The sequence below is a fragment of the Python bivittatus genome, unplaced genomic scaffold (assembly GCF_059951505.1).
Source record: "Python bivittatus isolate LINGU-HERP-01145 unplaced genomic scaffold, Pbiv_v1 ctg000430_np1212, whole genome shotgun sequence".
NCBI classification, from domain to species: domain Eukaryota; kingdom Metazoa; phylum Chordata; class Lepidosauria; order Squamata; family Pythonidae; genus Python; species Python bivittatus.
In genome coordinates this window covers 4,343,734-4,365,606 of record NW_028277071.1, presented here as the reverse complement: position 1 = coordinate 4,365,606, position 21,873 = coordinate 4,343,734, and the positions used below count along the sequence as shown (strand labels likewise).

At 37.6% G+C, this 21,873-nt stretch overlaps 1 protein-coding gene across 1 annotated transcript; it reads right to left on the bottom strand.

Annotated features, from left to right (window-relative positions):
• Positions 1-1,594: 1,594 nt before the first annotated feature.
• LOC148215300 (vomeronasal type-2 receptor 26-like) lies at positions 1,595-17,396 on the bottom strand. Its single transcript, XM_088144052.1, has 5 exons — positions 17,179-17,396; positions 16,113-16,404; positions 14,109-14,849; positions 12,719-12,946; positions 1,595-1,762 (listed from the first exon to the last, which is right to left on the bottom strand). Exons 1-5 carry the CDS (start codon positions 17,394-17,396, stop codon positions 1,595-1,597), a joined length of 1,647 nt encoding a protein of 548 aa, XP_088000178.1.
• Positions 17,397-21,873: the final 4,477 nt, after the last annotated feature.

Here is a 21,873-nt window from a genome sequence, read left to right as displayed (position 1 = left end):
ATCAGAAAGAGTTTGGTACACATGATTAGATTCACAATCGCCCTCAGAGTCAAGATGTTTGTTTTATGAAGGAATGTTTACCGGGTATGTTTGGTTATGGCCTAATACTTATCCATTAGAGGATCTTTAGCCAATAGACAAGCATGCAACTTGGTGAAATAAACCCAGTTCCCACAGAAACAACAGTCTTTTCCACTTTTTTTTTTTTTAACAGAGATACACAAAGCACACCAAATCAAAGCTATTTAAGTATTTTTATTTGGGAATTGCAAGGAAGGGGGGGAGGAAAGGAGGGAGAAGAGAAAGGAGGAGAGAGAGATCCAGCAAAACTTAATTATTTTAGCTAAGGCTATTAGTAATCTAAGGCAAAAGGCAAAATAAAGATTAAAGAAACAAATTAAACTAGGTGCCAAAATAGATGTGAGCTATGCAGAGCACAAAAAAGAAAAGAGATTGGTTTAGTATTGATGCTTTGTTTCCTTGGGAATTTGGCAAGCAAATTTGAATAATGGTTGATGTTTCATGTTTTTGATTACTTTATTCTCCCAAATGCAAATTAAAATATTAAATGAGAGAAAATGCCATCAAGGCATTTTGCTGCTGTGATTTCCTTTGATGTCCAGAAAAAAAAAAAAAAATCACCAAATAGGAGGTACGCTTGTGTGTGGGTGTGTATTTCCCCAGAAAATGTGAGCCAGAACAACAGCAACTATGTTAATGCTCAAGGTTACCTGTTATACTTCCCAAGTGTAATTTCTTGGGAAATTAACCAAATAAAACACAATTTCAGTTCCCTGAATTAATTCCAGCATGCATACCAGGTGGCTCATCTGAGAGCAAAGATGAGTCATGTTTTTTTCTGAGTGTCTCAAAGGAACAATCTGATCACTCTAATTCTAGGCCCACCCTTGAGTTTTATCCTTTTTCTAGACAGAAATTGGAACCATCTTCCTCTAATGAAAATAAACAAACAAACAAACAAACAGACAGACAAATAACTCTTAATTGATGAGAGGAACACTTATTTTAACCAGGAAGTTACAGTGTATGACCACCTAATTCTAAACTCAAATAAGTACTTTCCTGGGACCTCTTAAGGAAGGCAAAAAGAAAGGTTCAACAGGCATTTCTCATGCCTCCTACAAATAACGTTTTTCCACTTCAGATTGCAATAGTTCAACATCCATAGTCGTCATCTTTCTCTGAGCCAGGAATTCTGCAAATAAGATCTATCACTGCATTTCTTTTCTAAAATAGCAGGCCTGATTTTGAGCATCATCATCTTCAGTTTCAATATATTTATTTCCATGAATATATTGTATTTTCTAACTGGATATTTTCTTTCCAAACCTGGTTAATACTTTTCAATGTTCAGAAGATCAGTACCCAAATGAGAACCAAGATTTCTATCTCCTAGAAGTCTTAACATGCTTGATGTATCAAGAAACTTTGGGGATCTTTTTGGCCAGTCCAGCTCTTTTTGGGTTACAGTTGGACTCTTTTGGATCTTCATTAAGCATCAGAAACCTCCCATAGTCAAAGCCAACATCTGGAATCTCACATAAGGTCTCCTGGTTGCCCTCCTATTTTCTTTTCACCCTGTTTTGCCATTCCTTGGCCAACCTTCCATGACGACACCTTCATCAACCTCTACTGGTACCATCTTCTCAGTGGCTATTTCTTGTGTGTTGGCCAAAATCATCATTGTGGTTCTGGCTTTCATGGCCACCAAGCCCATAAAACTTCCACTGTCTAAAGCAAACTGTATGAATACAAGTAAAATCAGAAAAACTAACATTCCATCTAAAAGCAGAGTGATCATAGGAAATGAATGCTAGTATTTTCTCAGTTAATTAAAGCTCCATCTTAACTTGTTCACAGAAGGTCAAAAAGGTTGGGGAAAGGCTCACTAGTAGAGGAAGACTGTTCAATAGGACAGGGATTATCACAGGGAGATTACATCTCCTGGTCTGACCTGCCTGAATTCAGAATAGTTGGGGAACACCAACATTTGACAGAATGGGAGATTCTAGTTGAAGAAAGTGGTCATGAAGTGGTCTCAAGACCAAGCCAAATAGGTTTATGCACAAGCTATCAGTGCTACTTAAACATATTCTATCCCAGAAAGTATCTCCAGAATATCAAATATTATTGTTGGTCACACAGTCAGCCAGATGTTTAGACTGGAATTGGCATTTTAATCCACCTATTGAGTCTTTCCCAAGGATCTGGATAGGCATATCTTGTTGTTTGATGGTGTTAAAGGTATCATCGCAGGATGTAAGATGCTCCAAGTAAAGCTGCCTTTTGCAATTGACTGATGGTGATTTTGTCAATGCCAATGGTGTTCAAGTGGTCCTCCAGATGTTTTGGGATTGCACCCAAGGCACCTATTACTATTGATTGTACCTTTGGTTTCTTTTGCCACAGTATAAACTGGCTAGATAAATTAATGGCCAGACAATAAAGGGTTGAAAAGTTGTATTAGAAAAGAGACCTGAAAAATATACATTTGCAAGACTGGATTAAGATGCGAGATGTTCCAAGTCAGGTTAGGAAGGGGTATACATTCTTGAACACATTATCTGATAAGATTTTTGTGCTACCTATGGCCCTTGAATAGTGAAGGGGAAAAATCCAGATCAATGGACAGCTACCAGATTTTTTGTGAATGATCATGACATGGTCTCTGACACTGATGTAACCTAGAAATGGCCTTACAGTTTTAGACAACTCTTGCCAATTTGTCAACCTCCCCTTTCTTGGAAGGATTGTTGAGAACATGATGTGATTAATCAGAGATTGCTTCCAGGGGATGTGGAGGATGAGACAGCCAGAGTTTACTTGAGATTTTGAGTCTTAAATTTTTATTATATTTTCCCTCTTTTGGAGCATAATCTCTAGAGCAAATCATTTATGAAACTTTATCTTGGGTTGCTCAGAGGGAGGACAGAGTAAAAGAAATAGAAAGCCTTGTAAATTATCTGAAACCCCTGGAAATAAACCTACTTAAGGTACTGTATCGGCATCCTGAAGGTGTGGGCTTTAACATTCCATTTGAAGATTACAACTGAACATAAAGGAATTGCAAGTTTGCGAAGTTTGCTATCTAAACTAGACAGTGTTTGAGGAATATTATAAAGAGACCATTTGCAATTTCAAATTATGCTCTTAAAGTAACAGCCCCCTCTTTCTAGAGCTTCTGTAAGCGCTTGCTGAAAGCTATTTACATACTGAGCTGAGGAAGGAAAGGCTTAGGTCTTCACTAGAGATGGCTATAAACAAAAGGAGTTATACCCAGTAACTGAAGATGTTGATGTGTACATCAACATCTCAATCTCAAAATGTTATGATTTTTATATCTCAAAAACAATCAAGAATTATGGACATTTTTCTCCAGGGGTGTATACCCGATAAAAACTGACAACCAGGACAGTGACCCAATAGAAAATGGAAAGGAAAATAACATGCTGTGTGAATGGTCTTTTGGTTCTTATTGATCTTGGACACATATTACCATAGAAATGAAGCTGAAGTAATCCAGCATGGCTTATAAAACAGAACTGGAGGGAAGAGTAGTTTGAAGTCCCATCTAACAGCCCACCAAAATGGCACTTCTCCTGTCCTTTGGTCACTTGGTCAGTGACAAAAAAGGTCTTTGGTATGCATGGCAAACATGAGATGCTTATGCTGCTAAATAAAGGATTTGAGATCTACCAATCATTTCCTGGAAATATTGGGGGTGTTCAATGGTTGGTTCTGGTGTTACATGAAACATTTCTAATCCTATAGCAGAGGACATGCCTCTTTGTAACAACTAAGGTCATAAAACTTTTTGTCCTCCTTTTTGTAAGGGAATTTATATGCTTCCCAACATCACTCTTGCAAATATCCAATTGTGCACATTCAGCTAGGCAACTGTGAGTTTTCTCCAACCCTTCTTATGGCCGAATGAAAAAATTAGGGATTATATTGCTTTTGCTACATTTTAATTATACATTGTGCATGCAGTTCTACTTAAATAGCATAATTCCAAAATACAGTACAGGTTCCAAAGTAATAAAAGAGACCAACAGAAATAAAGACAAGGAACATAGATGTTTCAGTGCCAAGTATATTACTAAAGTGACAAGGAAGGCAATCCATTTCCTTCTATTTTTGTTAACTTGATGATTTAGACTAATTTCTTTTTCAGGTATATTGAGGAATAAGTCCCACACAACTTAATTCTATCAAATCCCTTCTATTAAACAATGTCATCTTCTTGGTCCCTGGAGTCGTGTCTTTTCAGTGGCAGCACCTGACCTATGGAACAGCATTGCCCAGGAGATTTGGATGGCCCAACCCTGTTAGCCATTAGCAAGACATTGAAGACCTGGCTGTTCCCCCAGGCATTTTGGTCAGAGATTGGATGAGCTCTGCTGTTGTTGTGGGTGAGTTGAATCAATGTTTTCTTAGGTATCAGGGGTTGTCTGGTGAGGTTGTTTTAATTTTGTAAGCCACTGAGAATCACATTTATTTATTTATTTATTTATTTATTTATCAGTAAACAAACAAACAAAATCAATACATGGCTAAAGTACTATTAACTAATTCAGAAGGATTAAAGGTCATCCAGGTTTATATTATTGTACTGTTTTTTATTCTTAGTTTTTCTTTTTTGTTCAGATCAGGCCTCAACGCAATGATGTAGCATTTGGGAGAAAAGATGCAAATCAGTAACCCAGCACTAGAGGCTATAATGGAGAAGATCTCCACAGCAACTATATATTTTCCCTTCGTGCTCAGATACGCTGGAACAAAGGACAACCAAACACTACAGAAGACCAACATGCTGAAAGTGATAAACTTGGCTTCATTGAAAGCATCAGGCAATTTCCTTGCTAAGAAAGCCACCATGAAGCTAACAAAGGCAAGGAAGCCCAAATAGCCCAAGACACAGTAGAACATATAGTTGGATCCTTCATTACACACCAGAACTATTTCTTCTGCCATTGAACTCATGTCAGCATCTGGGAATGGGGGAGAAGTTGTCAGCCATGTAGTACAAACCATAACTTGAATAAAAGAGCAGCCAAATACTACAGACATGGCAAGTTTATTCCCCACCCATTTGGTGATCTTGGTCTCAGGCTTGGTGGCCATAAAAGCGAGAACCACAATGACAGTTTTGGCTAAAACACAAGAAATGGCCACTGAGAAGATAACCCCAAAAGCAGTTTGACGAAGGACACATGCCACCTTGGATGGCTGGCCAATGAATAGCAAGGCACAAAGAAAAGACAACAAGATAGCAATGAGGAGAATGTAAGTCAGGTTCCGGTTATTGGCTTTAACTAGAGGAGTATCCTGATGTTTAATAAAAATCCTGAGGACTACAGCCGTAATGAAAGAACAGAAAAGAGCAGAGCTGGCTAAAATAGTTCCCCAAAATTCTTCGTACATCAGGAATGTTAAAACTTTTGGGAGACACAAATCTTGGCTATTGTTTGGGTACTGATCTTCTGAACAATGAAAACAGTCATCCATATCTAGAAAAGAAATGATGAGTTAGAAATAGGGTAGTTCCAAAATTCCATTCAGTAATCAAATGATAACATAACAGTCATCAAGTGATGATTGTTGACTTAGAATCTGAAAACCAAACAAATTTCTACAATTTGCATAAATGTCTGTCACCAGCAGTGGCTAATAAGCTAGGACATATGTTGCATTTCAAGTAAAAGGAATTCCCAAGTAACTCTGAAAATGTTTCTTCATAACCAAAATCAACATTATCATATTTGCTTCTTGTATATTAAAAAGTAGTAATGATAGATAGGTTTGTGAACTTGTGGTATTTATAACTGGAATTTGTAACTGGAATTTGAATTTGTAATTTGTAAATATTATTTTATTTGTATTCATTTATAGCCCTAATTTAACTCAATTCTGTTTCTGCATGGCTTTCTAGCCTAAAATCTCACTTGAACTGCTAAAAATCACACATACAAAATTCACTAACTGACAACTGGGGTTCATGGGGACAGAATCTAGAATTATTCCTATTGCAAAAAAATACGGAATATTTTACAGCAGTTAATTTTAATCTTCCAAAAAAAATTTTTTTTTAATTTCTTTATGGCACCTGACACTATTTGCATACAGACCCTTTCTGATGATGCTACCAGATGCAGGTAAGCTGGACAGTAAATTAACTCCAAAAGTCATCTGGATCAAGACTGAAATTCAGTGATGGATTTTAACTGATATTGTTAGAATCACAACATTAAGAGTGATTTTCCCATTTTGGAGTTCAGAAAGATCAAATATTGCACACAAAGCAAGAAGTCCAATGTGATCTCTGCTCTTATTTTAATTTACATAACCAGTTTGATATTTCTTTTTCTAAAACAGTTGAGAAAACCAAATTGTCATACCTAGTTATACCATTGTAAAAGCAACCATGCACAGTCAGCCAGATGTTTAGACTGGATTTGGCATTTTTATCCAGCTATCGAGTCCTTCCCAAGATGTTGTTGTTTGTTGGTGTTAATGGTATCATCGCAGGATGTAAGCTGTTCCATGTAAAGCAGCCTTTTTCAATTGACTGATGGTGACCCTGTCAATGCCGATAGTCCCCTAGTGGCACTCCAGATGCCCTGGGACTGCATCCAAGGCACCTATTACTATTGGGTGCAATCCCAAAACATCTGGAGCACCACCTGAAGGCCATTGGCCCCAACAAAATCACAATCAGTCAATTGCAAAAGGCAGCTTTATTATTATTATGGTTGGTTGACAGTCAGCCAGATGTTTAGACTGGTTTTGGCATTATTATTATTATTATTATTATTATTATTATTATTATTATTATTATTATTACTGTTATTGACATCTGTGAAAACATAATTTCTGAGTTTTGCAAATGTGGTGTAATCACAAAATTAAAGAAGTTGGAAATGATATTGTTAAAATTGTATGGGATTTTTGTATGCAAATTGATCTCAGTCTAGAACACAATACACCAGATGTAACAATAATTGAAATGAGTAAATTTTGTTGTGGCAATGCTTGTGGACAACAGAATCAAGAAAACAGAATTGTAAAAAAATGACAAAAGATAGAGATTTAACGTTTGAAATGGGTAGAATATGGTCAGGATCTTGCACAATAATCCATATAGTTATTGGTGAATTAGGCGGAATAGCAAACAGAGTAAGTGATTTGTAGAGAACTAAATGTTTCAGTTACATCAACTGGGGTGTTACCTACCCCCCCCCCCCCCATCCACCTTGTTGTGCACATGTTATATTGGATAATGTTTCTTGGATAATTCCTAGTTTCCTGGCTGGAACTCATGTTTCTGAAGAACACGAGGCAAAGATGTGATTTATTTTGCCATAGTGGAGAATACTGTCCATGTAGCTCAAGGTTGAGTGATTGGGTTCTTGGGGTTGTCTGAGCTTGCTTCTCTTCCTGCAGACATTTCATTGCCAGGCTAGGTAGCGTCATCACTTCATGGGAGATTGGAGCTTGCTGCCTGTCTATATGAAGTTCATAACTCACCATGCATTGATGATGTCACCTAGCCTGATAATGAAAAATCTGCAGAAAGAAAAGCAATGTTTTTATTGTAAACCACCCAGACTCACTTCCTTGTGAGATGGGTGGTGTCTAAATTTGAAACATAAATAAATAAATAAATACATACATACATACATACATACATACATACATAAAATAAACTCAGACAACCCAACAGTGAATCTTTTTGTTCCCTTTTTTATACTGTGACATTCCTTGATGAATTAAAACATCACCATCATCATCTATTTTTGGATAATAAAAGAAGAAATGCCTTTGAGTACTGATGTCAGTAGATCTTTCAGCTTTCTGCACAAGATCTCTTACCTTCCTGGTTAGCAATCTTCCCATCAGGACATCGAAGACAATCATAGCAGCAAAATGGCTTTGATTCTATCCTTTTCTTACTGTATCCTGGATGGCACTTGCTATTACACAGAGAAATTGGTTGAGCCTGTCCATTATGAAAGAAGAGAATGTTTTTGATTGGATAATATTGTACCTTCATTATTTATTTGTATATTTATTTAGTTATTACACTTTGTTGTGGCAAACTAGAAATGAAGGATCCCTCCCAGGCTCTCAGAAACAAGATCAGGTCCATGCCCAGCTACCCTCCTCCTTAACATAACCCCATCAGACCTGAAAAGACTCTTCCTGCCCCAAAACAAAGCACCCTTAATCTGGTCAGGCCAGAAGAAAAGAAGCATCACTCACCAGGACAAAACCTGCCCTATTTTTCCCTTCTTTGGAACACAACTTTCTGTAAATGTGGCAGAATCATCTTGGGATTGTTGACTATGATATTCCAGTTCAGTAAGTTATTTCAGTAGGTCAGAGTTGTCATATATAAAAGGAGAGTAACAGAGGCACAACTGAATATTGATGCACTCCTAGTGAGACTTTTAGGCTCAAGAGACAGCTTTGGGACAAGACTTGATTGGATCAGGATTTCCTTCATCCAACCTTTCCTTGATCCATCCATTCCTTGTGCCATTACTTCCATTTATGGATGTGTCATGAGGAATTCCAAGCATCACTAAAACTCTTTCATTGCCAAAGTAAGAGATAATGTGGGTAGAGCTGTTTCATTAACTGCTTCTGCACACATGCTTAATTGTTGTTCATGGGGTAGGAACTATTTCATAGAATTATATTGTTGGTCATGCAGTCAGCCAGATGTTTAGGCTGGATTTGACATTTTTATCCACCTATTGAGTCCTTCCCAAGGACCTGGGATAGGTAGATTTTTTTTTTTTTTTTGATGGTATTAAAAGTATGGTTGCAGAATGTAAGCTGTTCCAAGTAAAGCTGCCTTTTGCAAGTGACTGATGCTGATTTTGTTAATGCTGATGGTCTTCACGTGGGGCTCCAGATGTTTTGGGATTGTGCCCAGGGCACCTATAACTATTGGTACTATCTTTGCTTTATTTTGCTATCGTCATTTTACTTCTATTTGCAGGTCTTTATATTTTGTGATTTTCTCCAGTTCTTTCTTTTCTATTATGCTGTCTCCAGGTATTGCAATGTCTACTATTCAGACTTTTTTGCCCTTCTTATGAACAGTTGTTAAGTCTGGGGTGTTGTATGGCAGGTGCTGGTCTGTTTCAATTCTAAAGTCCCAGAGCACTTTAACATCTTAATTTTCTATTACTTTGTCTGTTTTGTGGTCCTACCGGTTCTTGCTTGCAGACAAATGGCATTTCTTGCAGACATTCTTGTTTTCAGGTAGATGCTCTTGGACTGCATCAGCTAGCACACCAGTTAGCAATCTGAAAGTTGTTGGCCAGCAGATCGTTGGCCTGTAGTTGCCTGGTGCTGTCCTTTTTGCTTGACCTTTATCAGCTTCTTTTTTATTCTTATCTACCTCCCTTATCCAACCTGCATTCTTGCTGAATTTCTTTTGGTTGTCCCATAGCTGCACCCAGAACTGCACTGCTTCTTTGTCAGGTGTTAATTGGTTCACTGCAGTCTCTCCATTGGTGGATTTGTGCAAACATTTCTGATCTGACTGAAATAGGAGATTCTGCCTGTAGTGTGCTATTCAAGCTTTGTATCTTTTGATCTTCTTGTCTATGGCTGTTATTTGCTGCTTTATTATTTCTAGTGCTTCTTTGATCTTCCTTTTTTCTAGCTGATATTTCTTGATCAGGTATTCTTTGGTCTTTTTGTTCTTCAGTTTCTTTTCTTTTATTTGTTCTAGCTTGCTTGCATCTGATCTCAGCATGCTGATCTTATTTTCCAACCTGAGTTTCATGCTGGTGGTGCATTGTTTGGCTTTTTTTCTTGTTTGTTGATTTTGCATCCGAGGTATTCAGTTAAAACTATAACTGTGCTGTACATCAGTTGGCTTATTTCTTGCAATGAGCTGGTGCTTATATTTGGTATTACAGTACTGACATCGTTTAATACTTGTGCTAGTTTTTTTCTTTGTAACAAGCTTCAATGCAGGCAACCTTATTCTGTTGTTTTTGTGCTGTTCTAGATACTCAGTTATTCTTTGTTTCAATTCCTCTTGTTTTTTAGGTAGAGGAGTCTGTTCTTTCTGAGGAGAAGACTCTACTGTCTGAGCTACTGCTGGCAAGGCTTTGACTTCTTTGCTCTGGGTAGACCTTTGTAGTTCTTTCAATTCTACTTTTGTGAATATTTTATTTTGTGTTATAAATCAGTGTTGATCTGCTAGCTTCCGTTCTTTTATTTCTAATTCTGGCTGTTGTTCTTTCCAGAACTGGTGCATTCTTTTCAGATATCCTGTTCTCATTGGACTTGATTTGTAAGAGCAGATCATTATTCCTTTGTCTTCAGTCTTCTTATATTTGCAATGGATAAACAACTTTTCTTCCAGTAGTTCTGCAACTGCTGGCCCTGGTTGCTCAATGAACAGCCCTGACTCTTGTAGCCCACTAGATGTCCAGGAACTAGAACACCTAGTGCAGTCCTTGTTAACCCGGGTGACAACCGGTCCAGTATGGGTTTCTTTGAATTACATCTCACCATATTGTTTGTGGGAGAGACACTCTTTTTCTGGTTCATCTGATGAGACCTGCCCAGTATGGTTGAACCTCTGTCATAGCTCTCGTTCTCTTGGAGCACACAAGCCCTACAATCTCAAGGTAGTGCCTCACTGGGGGATTGTTGTTGTTGTTGCTGATTATCTGGAAAATGTATTTGAATATTTAACTGAAGCACATCAGATCTGGGAAGAGATATTTCTGAATATGTTAAAATTTTACTCTTAGAAATTCCAAAATTAAGGTTGTGACATCCAGATTTTTAGCAATGGTTATAAAACAAATAGACCCTATAAAACCCTATGAAAGAAATAGACTTCTTCTAATATTTAAGGGTAGTTTTTACAGATACAGGGTCTTGGGCTAACCGCTTCAAAGAAAGTTCTATAAAGGCAATAAGCAGCTCCAAAAAGGTGACTAAATTACTTAGATACACCCACCCAAGTTCTCTGCTCCCCATTCTAAAGGTCCACAAGGCGAAAATTGTACCAATGCTAACATATGGTGCAGATTTGTGGGGGCTATCAAAGGCCTCCTTACTGGAACAAAATCAAGCACACTTTCTAAGAGCTATTTTAGGGACCAGCAGGAATACACCTGCAGCAGCAGTAAGAGCTGAAACTGGCATCCTTTCCATGTATAGTCTAACAGTAATCAAAGTCTTTAATTACTGCTGGAGGATCGTTTCAATGGAACCTGACAGACTACCAAAAATGCGCCTTGAAAAACTGACGGGCACACTTCAATCCACCACATGGATCAATCAATTTCTCCAAATCATCTCCCATCTTGGCTTCTCAACACAATATCTATTCTTAGCCAATCAGGCCAAAGCAATATTTAAACAAAGAGTTCTGGATGCTAATGCTCAAACTGATCTTGAGTCACTTGCAAACAGCAGATTGTTGAAATGGCTGGCCAAAAATATAATGTCCTTCCAAACAGAAAAATACCTGACAATGGGTTTGACTCAATACCATAGGACAGCTCTTACCTGAACAAGATTTGAGCACTTAGATTCTATGGTCAAATATGGACAATTCCACCAAGTGCCATATCCTGAGAGAATATGTATTTGTGGAGTATCAGGAGTAGAAGACATTGCACATGTCCTGTTCGACTGTCAATTATATGCCTCAATAAGGGCTCACTACTTACAGACATTACAGACTATATATTGGGACTTTAACAAAAGATTGTCTTATTTCCTTTAGGGCACAAACAAATACGTAGCCACTAGAACTGCCAAATTTATAGTTAGGGCTGTCCAACAGAGAACACGTTTTATAGAACACATCAGGGTTGCATGCAAAAGTGATGAATTCACCTGAACACATACTGTCTTCTAATTTTAATATTCATTTTATTATATAGCTGTGCACTCTATTTTATCTTATACTATTTTATCCTACTTTTTATCCTTACTCTACCTTACCTTACTACCTTTATCTATTTTATCTCACTGTAGTCTGTTTTATCCTATTTTACTGTACCTCACTTCACTCCATTTTATTGTATCTTATTCTGGCCGATGCCTATGTTTTGATATGGTCAAATGACTAATCAATCAATAAAGTATACTATACTATACTATACTATACTATACTATACTATACTATACTATACTATACTATACTATACTATAAAACAAGACCTTCATTGATAGATTAGTAATTTTGAGTTTTTAAATGATTTATTATTTTATTATTGTTTTTTACTTAAATTTATTGGCAACCCAACTCCAAATGCCTCCATCAATTCCATTTTGTGTAATATTTGTGAATTTATTTTATCTGTTAAACTAGTTTATCTTATTCTAAACATTTTAATTATATTTATACTTTGTTAGTTGAGTCTTTGGACCATAAGTACAAATTATTATTATTGTAAATGATCCATGGCACTTATGGAACCCTAAACCAGCATTTCTTTTTACCAAGTTCACATACGGCCCCACACTTTTTCATATAACCCTCTATTCACATCCCTCTATTCACATAATGACACATGGCCTGGAAACTTAATGGGAGAGAAAAAAAATGCATGGAGGGTTTTGTTTCTGAATGTAACTGGTGGGAGGGATGTTGAATCTGCCAGTGGAATAATTATGGGAAATAATTTAAAATGTAATTGAACCATACCTGGTTAAATCTCCTAGGCCACACAATAGATTCTTCAGAAGAAGAGAACGTTAATTCTTGAGAATCCATGCTATCTATCCCTCCAATTCTGACTCTCAGAAAAGACTGATTTGGAAATACAATCCAGTTCATAATATCAAATCCAACCTCTAACTCTCCATGTTCATTGAAGGAAACTTGTTCCCCTGCACTGTTATTGAAAGACACCCTTCTTACAAAGTGGTTGAGCTAAATTTAAAAAAAGAAAAAGCAAAAAGTACAGTAGACATTCCAGTACATTAAAAATAATGTTATTTCCTCTTTGGAGGATGCAGGGAATAAACTCTTTAAGCTTTAGGAAATCTAGAAGGCAAGATAATGCAAGCTGATTACACCTTGCAATTTTAGCATATAGTCTTGAGAATAATCATCACTTCCAAAACAGAGTAAAACTTACAAGCAGCACAAATTAATAAAAGAACTACATTCATGAAAAACTATCAGAGAAAAACTGAGAATAAAAAACTCCTGATTTCCATTTTATTTCAGGAGAACATTAAAATGATTAGAGGATAAGAGTTTCAGGCATATTGTGGTAAGGAGAATAATTTGTAATTACATTCAACACTGAAATATCTCAACTTTCTACAGATAAAATATGCATTTCCTTGAAGGGAGGTCAACTCCTTATAAATTCATGGAAACAACAGTGTAGTTTTTTTCTGGAGGGTAATATAGAAATTATTACACATTACATGGCACTTTAGGTCCCTCGAGAAGGTTTTAATGCTGAGAAAGGTGGAAGGAAAGAGAAGAGGAAGACCAGAAGCAAGGTAGATGGACTCAGTTATAGGTGCAATAAGTGCACCAGTAGAAGGCCTGAAAGACCAGGTTAAGGATAGATTATCCAGGAGAGAATCTGTCTATGTGGTCACTAATCATCAACAACGACTTGAGGGCACATAATCAATCAAATCAATCAATATAGAAGCTGTTTTTCAAGTCCCCAGACCAGTATACAATATTTGTTTTTCCAGCGGGTTTCCTATCCAATAAATGACTAGGCCCTGCTTATGTTTTTGGGATCAGCTAAGGACAATAGATATATCAGTTTCATTCTAGCACTAATGTGACATGTTTCACATTGTAGAGGTTCAGTGTGCTTATCTAATGTTTTCATTTAAGGTAGAATGGAATCATTAGATCATCAGAAACTTATCATATTGCTTGCTCACATTAAAATACATAATTTTAAGGCTACAGTTAGACAGAATCTTATGTCTCTTTAAATGTTCATATTTAGGCTCTAAAAAATCTCAGGAGAATAGCACCCTCCCCAGTCTAGGTTCTCTTACTTTACTGAAAATATGGTCAGCTCTCTGCAATTTAGTTTATTTGCTTAGAACTTTACCATCCATAGCTGTTGTTTCAGAAGATTTCGTTTGGCTTCATGATCTCCTGCTCGGTATCTGAGTATGGATACCTGGATGTCATGCAAAGCGTGTGCCACCACAAAGACCGCATTGTAGACACTGTAGCTGGGGCTAGTCATATCCATTTCCAATACGGATGAAGGAAGATTGTCCAGTTTTTCTTCACCAGAGCAGACAACTGCATCTTTCTCCTCTGTCATGGAGCTGGAGAATGAACACTCAAATACATTTTTCCAGAAGAGCTTGATAATAACATCTTCTTTTTTCATGTTTGGCTTTGTCATCTGAAGAAACTCCCGGAATCCCAGCACCTCCTTGGATTGAATTGCGAAGGATAGAGCACCATGGAGGAAGTCTATGTTTTCATGCCTTTGAAAGGGAAGTGATGTGAACTGCATCTGAGCTGTCAGCACCCACACTTTAGCTTTTGCCAATAGTGGTATGTCTTCCACCTGGGATATGGTGGGAATTATCCTCAAAACAATCATAGTCTCAGCTTCGCCATGAATTAACACTACATCAGCAGAGCTTTTTATAATAACATTGACTGTTTCAATCCCAGCTTCCACAGAAGTCAAAATATTATTAGAATAAGTAATTGCTGGCCACGTTTCAGTGAAAGCAAAACAGACACCTCTCAGGGAAAACATGGGAACCACATCTTGTACAAACCTTTCACCATTCTCACTATTCAAATACACCATCCCAATCCAAGTCCACTGGAAGTGGAGAATCAATTGGAGAATTCCATGGTATTGATGATTTGCATTTGGGAACATCTGTTGGTATGAAACAGCCTGTGCTTTTTCATTTGTCTCTGGAGTTGAGCCATAGATGAACTGCAGAAACACCAGATGGAAAAGTGGGATGGGGAAGAATCACTTTCACTTTCATGGGGAAAAGAAAAAGTTGCATGTAGCATTTGCCCACAAATTAGAAATTAAGAGTTAATTGTGATTTCAAACTTCCATTCTAGCCATACTTTACATGTGAATTCAGGAAATGTTATGGGAAGTTGCTGAGATGTTATGAATTATCTAGTTTTTAATGCAAATAAATGAGCAGAAGATATCTAGATATGACATTTGAACAACTGGCCAGTTACTTCATAGGTAGGGCTGCTTCAGTGCAGTTGATCCAGTGGTAGTGTTTCCATCAGATCACCCATGCAGTTGCTCCTGATTACATTTCATTGAACAGCTACTGTATATCTGTATTTTATCAATAAAGCAGAATTTACATTGCATCCTCTAGTATCAAGTGTCATATATGTCAAAGTTGTTTTATCTTGTGAGATGGGCGGCCATATAAATTTGATAAATAAATAAATACATACATACATAAATACTCAACAGGCTCTGCCGTTTATTAGCTCACAGCTTGTTCTGGTATAGTGTATTCACCTCTAAGTATATTTTTATAGTCTAAGAAGATATTATTATCCAGTGGGTATTATGAAACCAAAATACCCTGTGAGTTTTCTTTCTCTACAATTCAGTTTGTACAACCTATTTTTCTTCTCCTTCTCCTTCCCCTTTCACATTTTTTCTTTTTCTTTTCCTTTTTAAAGCGCAAGAGAAGAGATTGTCTTACAGATTAAGAATAACAACAACAACAATAAAACCAACAACAGCAAAAATAATAACCATTGAAATTTAAGCAGAGATGAAAATAAAGGCATATCATTTAAGGTAGAATATTACAAAGCTAAGCAACTCTAACCGTATAGGAAGGGTTGCATATGAAACAGGTAAACACTTTACGATAAAAAGAATACATGAAGTAGACTCAAACAAAACATACATACATACATACATACATACATAAGCAAAAAAAAAAAAGGCTTAAGACTTTGCAAGATCCAGTGGGCCCATTTATTCCCTAATTCTCTCCCCTCACCCTCATGCCATGACAAACCCGCACCACTGGAAGGAAGGTGTGACAGACTTCAAAAGTTCCTGTTTTCCATGTGGGCATTGTACCTGTGGCATCTTGTAGAGGGACAGGATGGTGGTCATGTGGGCTCCAATGGCAGAAGTTGGTCCCCCAATGGCAGCTATTGGTCTTTTCTGCTTGTCACACCTGTAGTTAGGGATGAATCTCTCCTTGGTAGAGAACAGGTCTAAAGAAGCACGATAGGTCCATGTCGCAGTAAAATAACTGTTATAGATATGGAAGCCCAGAGTGTGATTGGGTAAAATCTGGGGATTTTCATTGATCTCTTTGACTGAAAATTCCAAAGCTAGGAATTGCTGATAGATTGGTGTGATCACTCTGAAAGGAAAATTATATAATTCTTTCACACAGCATTTAGTTCAAGGTTTGACACTTAGCAGAATTCACTGCAGCATATTTGAAAGATTTGGTGTTTATATGAATGTGGGGAAATGTTGCCACCTTCTGCTGGATATTTCTCACCAGTTTTTACAAGCCCAGTACTCAAAACATTTGAAATATACTGGTTAAAATAATTATTTCTGTCCCTCCCCAATAAATTCTTTTCTAATGCAATTTCCCACAGAGAAATGATTTTGGAGCCTCAAGTATTTGAAATACATGGTGCTGAAGCAGATACCAGGACAATGTTTATGCAATTTCTGCCTTTTCTTGTTCATTTTTCTGCACACTACCATGAAAACACAATTTACCCAAACTTTATTCATTCCATCTCTTTAGTTTTCAATTTTATCCTTACTAGCATTATAATAAAAATATGGAAACATATAAACAAAATATTTGATAAAGGCCCCAGTGTTTTTGAAAGCCTTTGCAGATTAGCCCAAGTGAATTCAACATTAGTTTGTATTGAATTAAATATGATTGAGAATCTATACATTATGAAAGGGATGCAGAAGTGTTCCCTTCTTTAAAAGTCTGAGTTCTTGGACCCAGAAAGTGGTAATATGATGGAAAGTCACAGCTCAATATTTATGGATTATACACAGTATTTTCCCCTCATTATATGGAATGTTATTCACTGCCTTTGAGGAAACCATTTCAGGTAAGATTAGAAATGAATATGTGTCTTTATGTTTCAAATAAAATTACAGGATTTCATCAAAGAGATTACTAGACGGTGCTTCTCTGAAGTCCATCACGGTATAGAATATGTAGATCTTAGACAGGATGCCTACAACGATGAAGTCTCCAGGCTGATACTGCTGGTGAAGAACAGGCAGAGGCTCACTGATGCTGCATTTAGCACTGGGGATCAGGCACACCACTCGGGGCAAAAGCACTACAATTAATGCTTCAAATACCACCATCCTGAATGAAGCTGTTTTTTTCTTTAAGCCAATTCATCCCTCCCAGGACTGTCTTTCATTAATTCAGATAGTGTAATGGAAGTTCCCATATAAGTAACAATTGTCAAAGTTCAGAATTCTAACTATCTTTAATCCCAGGTTGGAATATTGTATTGTGTTTTCTCCTATCCTTTTATTTTGTTGTATTGCATTTCTGGCTTAGTGGTTCTTGCAACACACTTGAGATCTATGGGGAACTCAGAAGTTATCATGTTTAAAGGGATAATTGTAGAGGAAGAATCACCAGCTGAGAATTATAGATAAAATGAAATCATAAATAGGAAAGCCTGTTGGATACTTCCCAACAAAAATCTGTTTTTTCTTTCAGGGTACTACATGATAATTGTAGCTCTTGTAATTAAGAGATGAAGTTGAAATAAAACTAATTAAATTAGTAATTACAGTGGCGATATTACCAATTTATAATCAAAAGTTCTAGAAAAGAAAAAAGAACATAAGTAAGAAATGTAACACACTAGTATTTCTTGGGTATCAGTTTCTCTGAGTTACAAAGTAGAGTTCTCTGTGTATTATGGGAAGAATAAGATTAAAAATTGGACTTTTATATGTTGGCGTGCATATTTTAACATTTCCGATAAATCTGGAGACTCTCAATATTACAATTTTAATATTAAAAAGTTTATCAAATACTTTAATACAATTTTAATGTTGTAATATTAAGGATCCCCAGGGTAATATGTATAATGATTTTGAATATAAATCAGGAATTTTAATTTTTTTTTTCTAAAAACACAGTTCAACATGTCACACAGGTATTTTTTGATCCCTGGAAAAGATGCAGCTTCTTTAAGAAGGTGCTAGAAAATGCAGCATGCTTCTGTACAGTTTTAGATTCCAAGTCTTGATTCTATAATACTGAGTCAAATGTAATCATGGGAGAACATAATCAGTTTTCATCTAATATAGCTCTATGTAAGATTGCACATGACCTTTATGTGTTTCTTTGCTTCTTTGATACATGTTTATCTTTATAAAGTTCAATGTGATTATCTGGATCCTTCCCAGTTAGGATTCAGGCCCAGATATGGGACCGATACAGCATTGATTGCATTCTTGGATGATCTCTGGTAGGAGCAGGATGGGGTTTGTGTGTCTATCCTTGCTCTGCTTGACCTCTCAGTGGCATTCAATTGATCATGGTATCCTTCTGGACTGGCTTCAGGGGTTGGGGGTGGGTGACACCATGTTGTTTTGGTTCTCCTTTGAGGCTGGTTCCAGTTGGTGTTGATAGGGGAGGAGAAGTCCTGCCTGCAGTCTTTGGTATGTGGGGTGCTACAGAGCTTGGTGCTCTCTCTTCTCCTGTTTAACATTTATGTGAAGCTACTGGGGGAGGTCATCCATCAGTTTGGGGTGAGGCATCATCAGTTGGCAGATGATACATCCCATACCCTGGGCTGTCCAAGTCATGCTGTGGAGGTCCTGTTTTGGTGTCTGGAGGCTGTGGGTGCCTGGATGGGGAACAACAGGTGCTAGCTCAACCCTAGTAAGACCAGGTGGCTTTGGGTTTTAGGACCTGTGTTCTGGGAGCCTTCTATCTCTTGTTCTGGATGGGATTGCACTGCCCCAGACACATCCTGTACATAATCTGGGAGTCCTCCTGGACTTGTGGCTTCTGCTCAATGAGCAGGTGGCAGTCATTGACAGGGGGCTCTTTGCATAGCTTCATGTTGTGCATCAGGTGTGCCCATTCCTGGACCAGGGATGCCCTACACATGGTCACTCATGGCTTAATCACCTCCTGAATGCATTATTGCAATGAGCTCTACATTGGGCTACCCTTGAAGAATATTTGGAAGCTTCAGCTGGTGCAAAATGTGGTGGCATGGGCAGTTATGGGTGCTGGTCATTCAGCACATGGGGCACCTCTGCTCCACAACTGCATTGAATACTAGTATGCTTCCAGGTACAATTCAAGGTGCTATTGGTTACCTTTAAAGGCCTTCATGGCTTGGGGCCAGGTTTCTTATGGGGCCACCTCTTCCCAGTGGTGTCGACCTATCCTGTGAGATTTGGCAGGAGAGGCATGCTCCAGGTCCCATCTGCAAGAGAGTGTCATCTGTCGGGACCCAGGAGGAGAGGCTTTTCTGCTGTGGCGCCTGCTTCTGGAACATCAGAGATTAGACTTGCTCCAACCCTGCTGGCCTTTTTCAAGTCCCTAAAAACCTGAATTTCCCATGGAACCAGGGCCCTGACAGCATGGCTGAACCCATGACATGGCCTATTAAGTGTCCGTGAGTCTTCTCAGCTTTTATTTTTATGTTATTTTTCTTGTTTTTAATTCTGATTGTATTTTACTGTTTTTTTTCTGTTTTAATTGTGAACTGCCCAGAGACATGTATATGATAGAGGTGGCCCATAAAATTACTAAATAAATAAATAAATAAATAAATAAATAAATACATACATACATACATACATACATACATGCATACATACATACATAGTAGTCTACACTCTTTAATGGGGTTACTGCAAATGAAATGTATCTTCCTCTAGCAAAATGTCTCATGGAACTCATCAACTCCTCTAACTTTTAGTTTGATATTGGAAACATTGGCCCATTTTATTAGACAAATGGAGAATATTTGGAGTATAACCATCACCGGAGTTGTATATGTTATTTTATTATTTGCCCATCATATGTTAAGACATTGATCATTTTGTATTTCTACATCAAAACATACTGATATTGTGCAACAGTTTAATATTTTATCAGGTTATTCAATTAATTCATGTGAATTTCATATGCATTCCAGAAAGTCCAAAGGTTCTATGGAAATTTGGCATAATTGTGATTGTAGTTGTTGCCAACTGTTTTAAATATCTTGGAATAGTGAATTCAAGAAAACTCTATTTGTAGATTCAATTTTAACTAACAATCTAACTTTTATTGATCTATCTATCTCTACCTCAGATTAAAATTAATATCACTATAGCAATACGATTTATTAATTGCTTCTTACCTTAGTTACTTACTTGAGTTCATATGCCATGGAGATTCAGAGCAGTTTAGATCATGAAAGATCCTACTGCATTTATGGGGAGAAATTAATATTGTAAAAATGAATATTACTCCAAGATCGAAATATTTATTTAGAAGTAATTTTGAGCAGATTCATAAAATATTTAAGGAAAAAATATATGAATGACACTTTTCTAGATTAATTTAACTATGTTATGGCTATCATATGATGACGGTGGCCTCAACTTTCCCAATTTCCAGTTTTATCACGTGGGCTAAATTTCAATTTCTTATGGAATATAAATGGTCAACTCGACAAACTTATATGGCCACAACTGAGAAGTTATTATCTGATCCCTTTAAAGTCATGGCTGGGCTTGGTTCCTCTTTTAGTTATAGTGGTATTGTATTTTCTTTATTAAAGACATGCTAGGAAGATGTTGAGACAGAAGTATAATTTCAAGCCTATTCAAATGATATACTCTGGGATAATTGCAGCTGCAGAGATGTCAAGTAAGGCAAGGATGGATGCACAACCCCCATCCCACCCTCACCAGAGATCATCCAAAAGTGTGACTAATGCTGTTTCTGTCCCGTACCCAGGCCTGAATCCTGACTGAAAAGGATCCGGATAATCCACTTCATCCAAGGTCCTCTGGAGCTGTCGCACAACCACCTTCTCAATCACCCTCCCCAAAAAGGGGAGGTTAGATACTGGATAAATATTGTCCAGTATAGTGGGGCCTAGCAATGGCCTCTTGAGGAGGGGGTGAACCAAGGCCTCCTTAAGAGGTGAGGGAACAATCGCCTCACTCAAAGATACATTAACCATTGCTAGAACCTCTCACACTACATCTCCTGGGCCAATTCCACAAGCCAGGAGGGGCATGTATCTAAAGAGCAGGTGGCTAAGCTCACAGCCCCTGTCCATTTCCTCAGGTCCAACACGTTCAAACTGTTCCCAGATAATAAGGCAAGACTACTCCCTGGGCATCTCCACTGGAATTGCAGTAAAGTCAACATCCAGCTGAGAATGAATCAGAATGATTTTATCCAACAGAAGCTGGGAAAATTCCTCTGCATGTCCCTGCAGGAGGTTCTCTAAGCCATCCTTAACCAGGAAGGCTCATGTCTCCTGAAACAGGGCTGTGGGGCAGCTATCTGCAGACGCAATAAAAGCGGAGGAGTAATGATGCTTCGCCACCTTTATCGCCACTAAGTAGGCATGAATATCAGCTCTAACCCATGTTCAGTTGAGTTCGTCCTTCGTCAAGCACTGGTGATGCTCTAGACATCTCTTCTCTCACTTCCTCTCCCTTAGCTCTTCCATAAACCATGGAAAGTGCCGGGATCCCCAAAAGGAGAAATGTTGCATGGGTGCGATCTGATGCAAAGCTCCCTCACTGATGAGGGGGGCCTTATTATAGACTGACCTGGCATTTAGAAGCAGCAGCT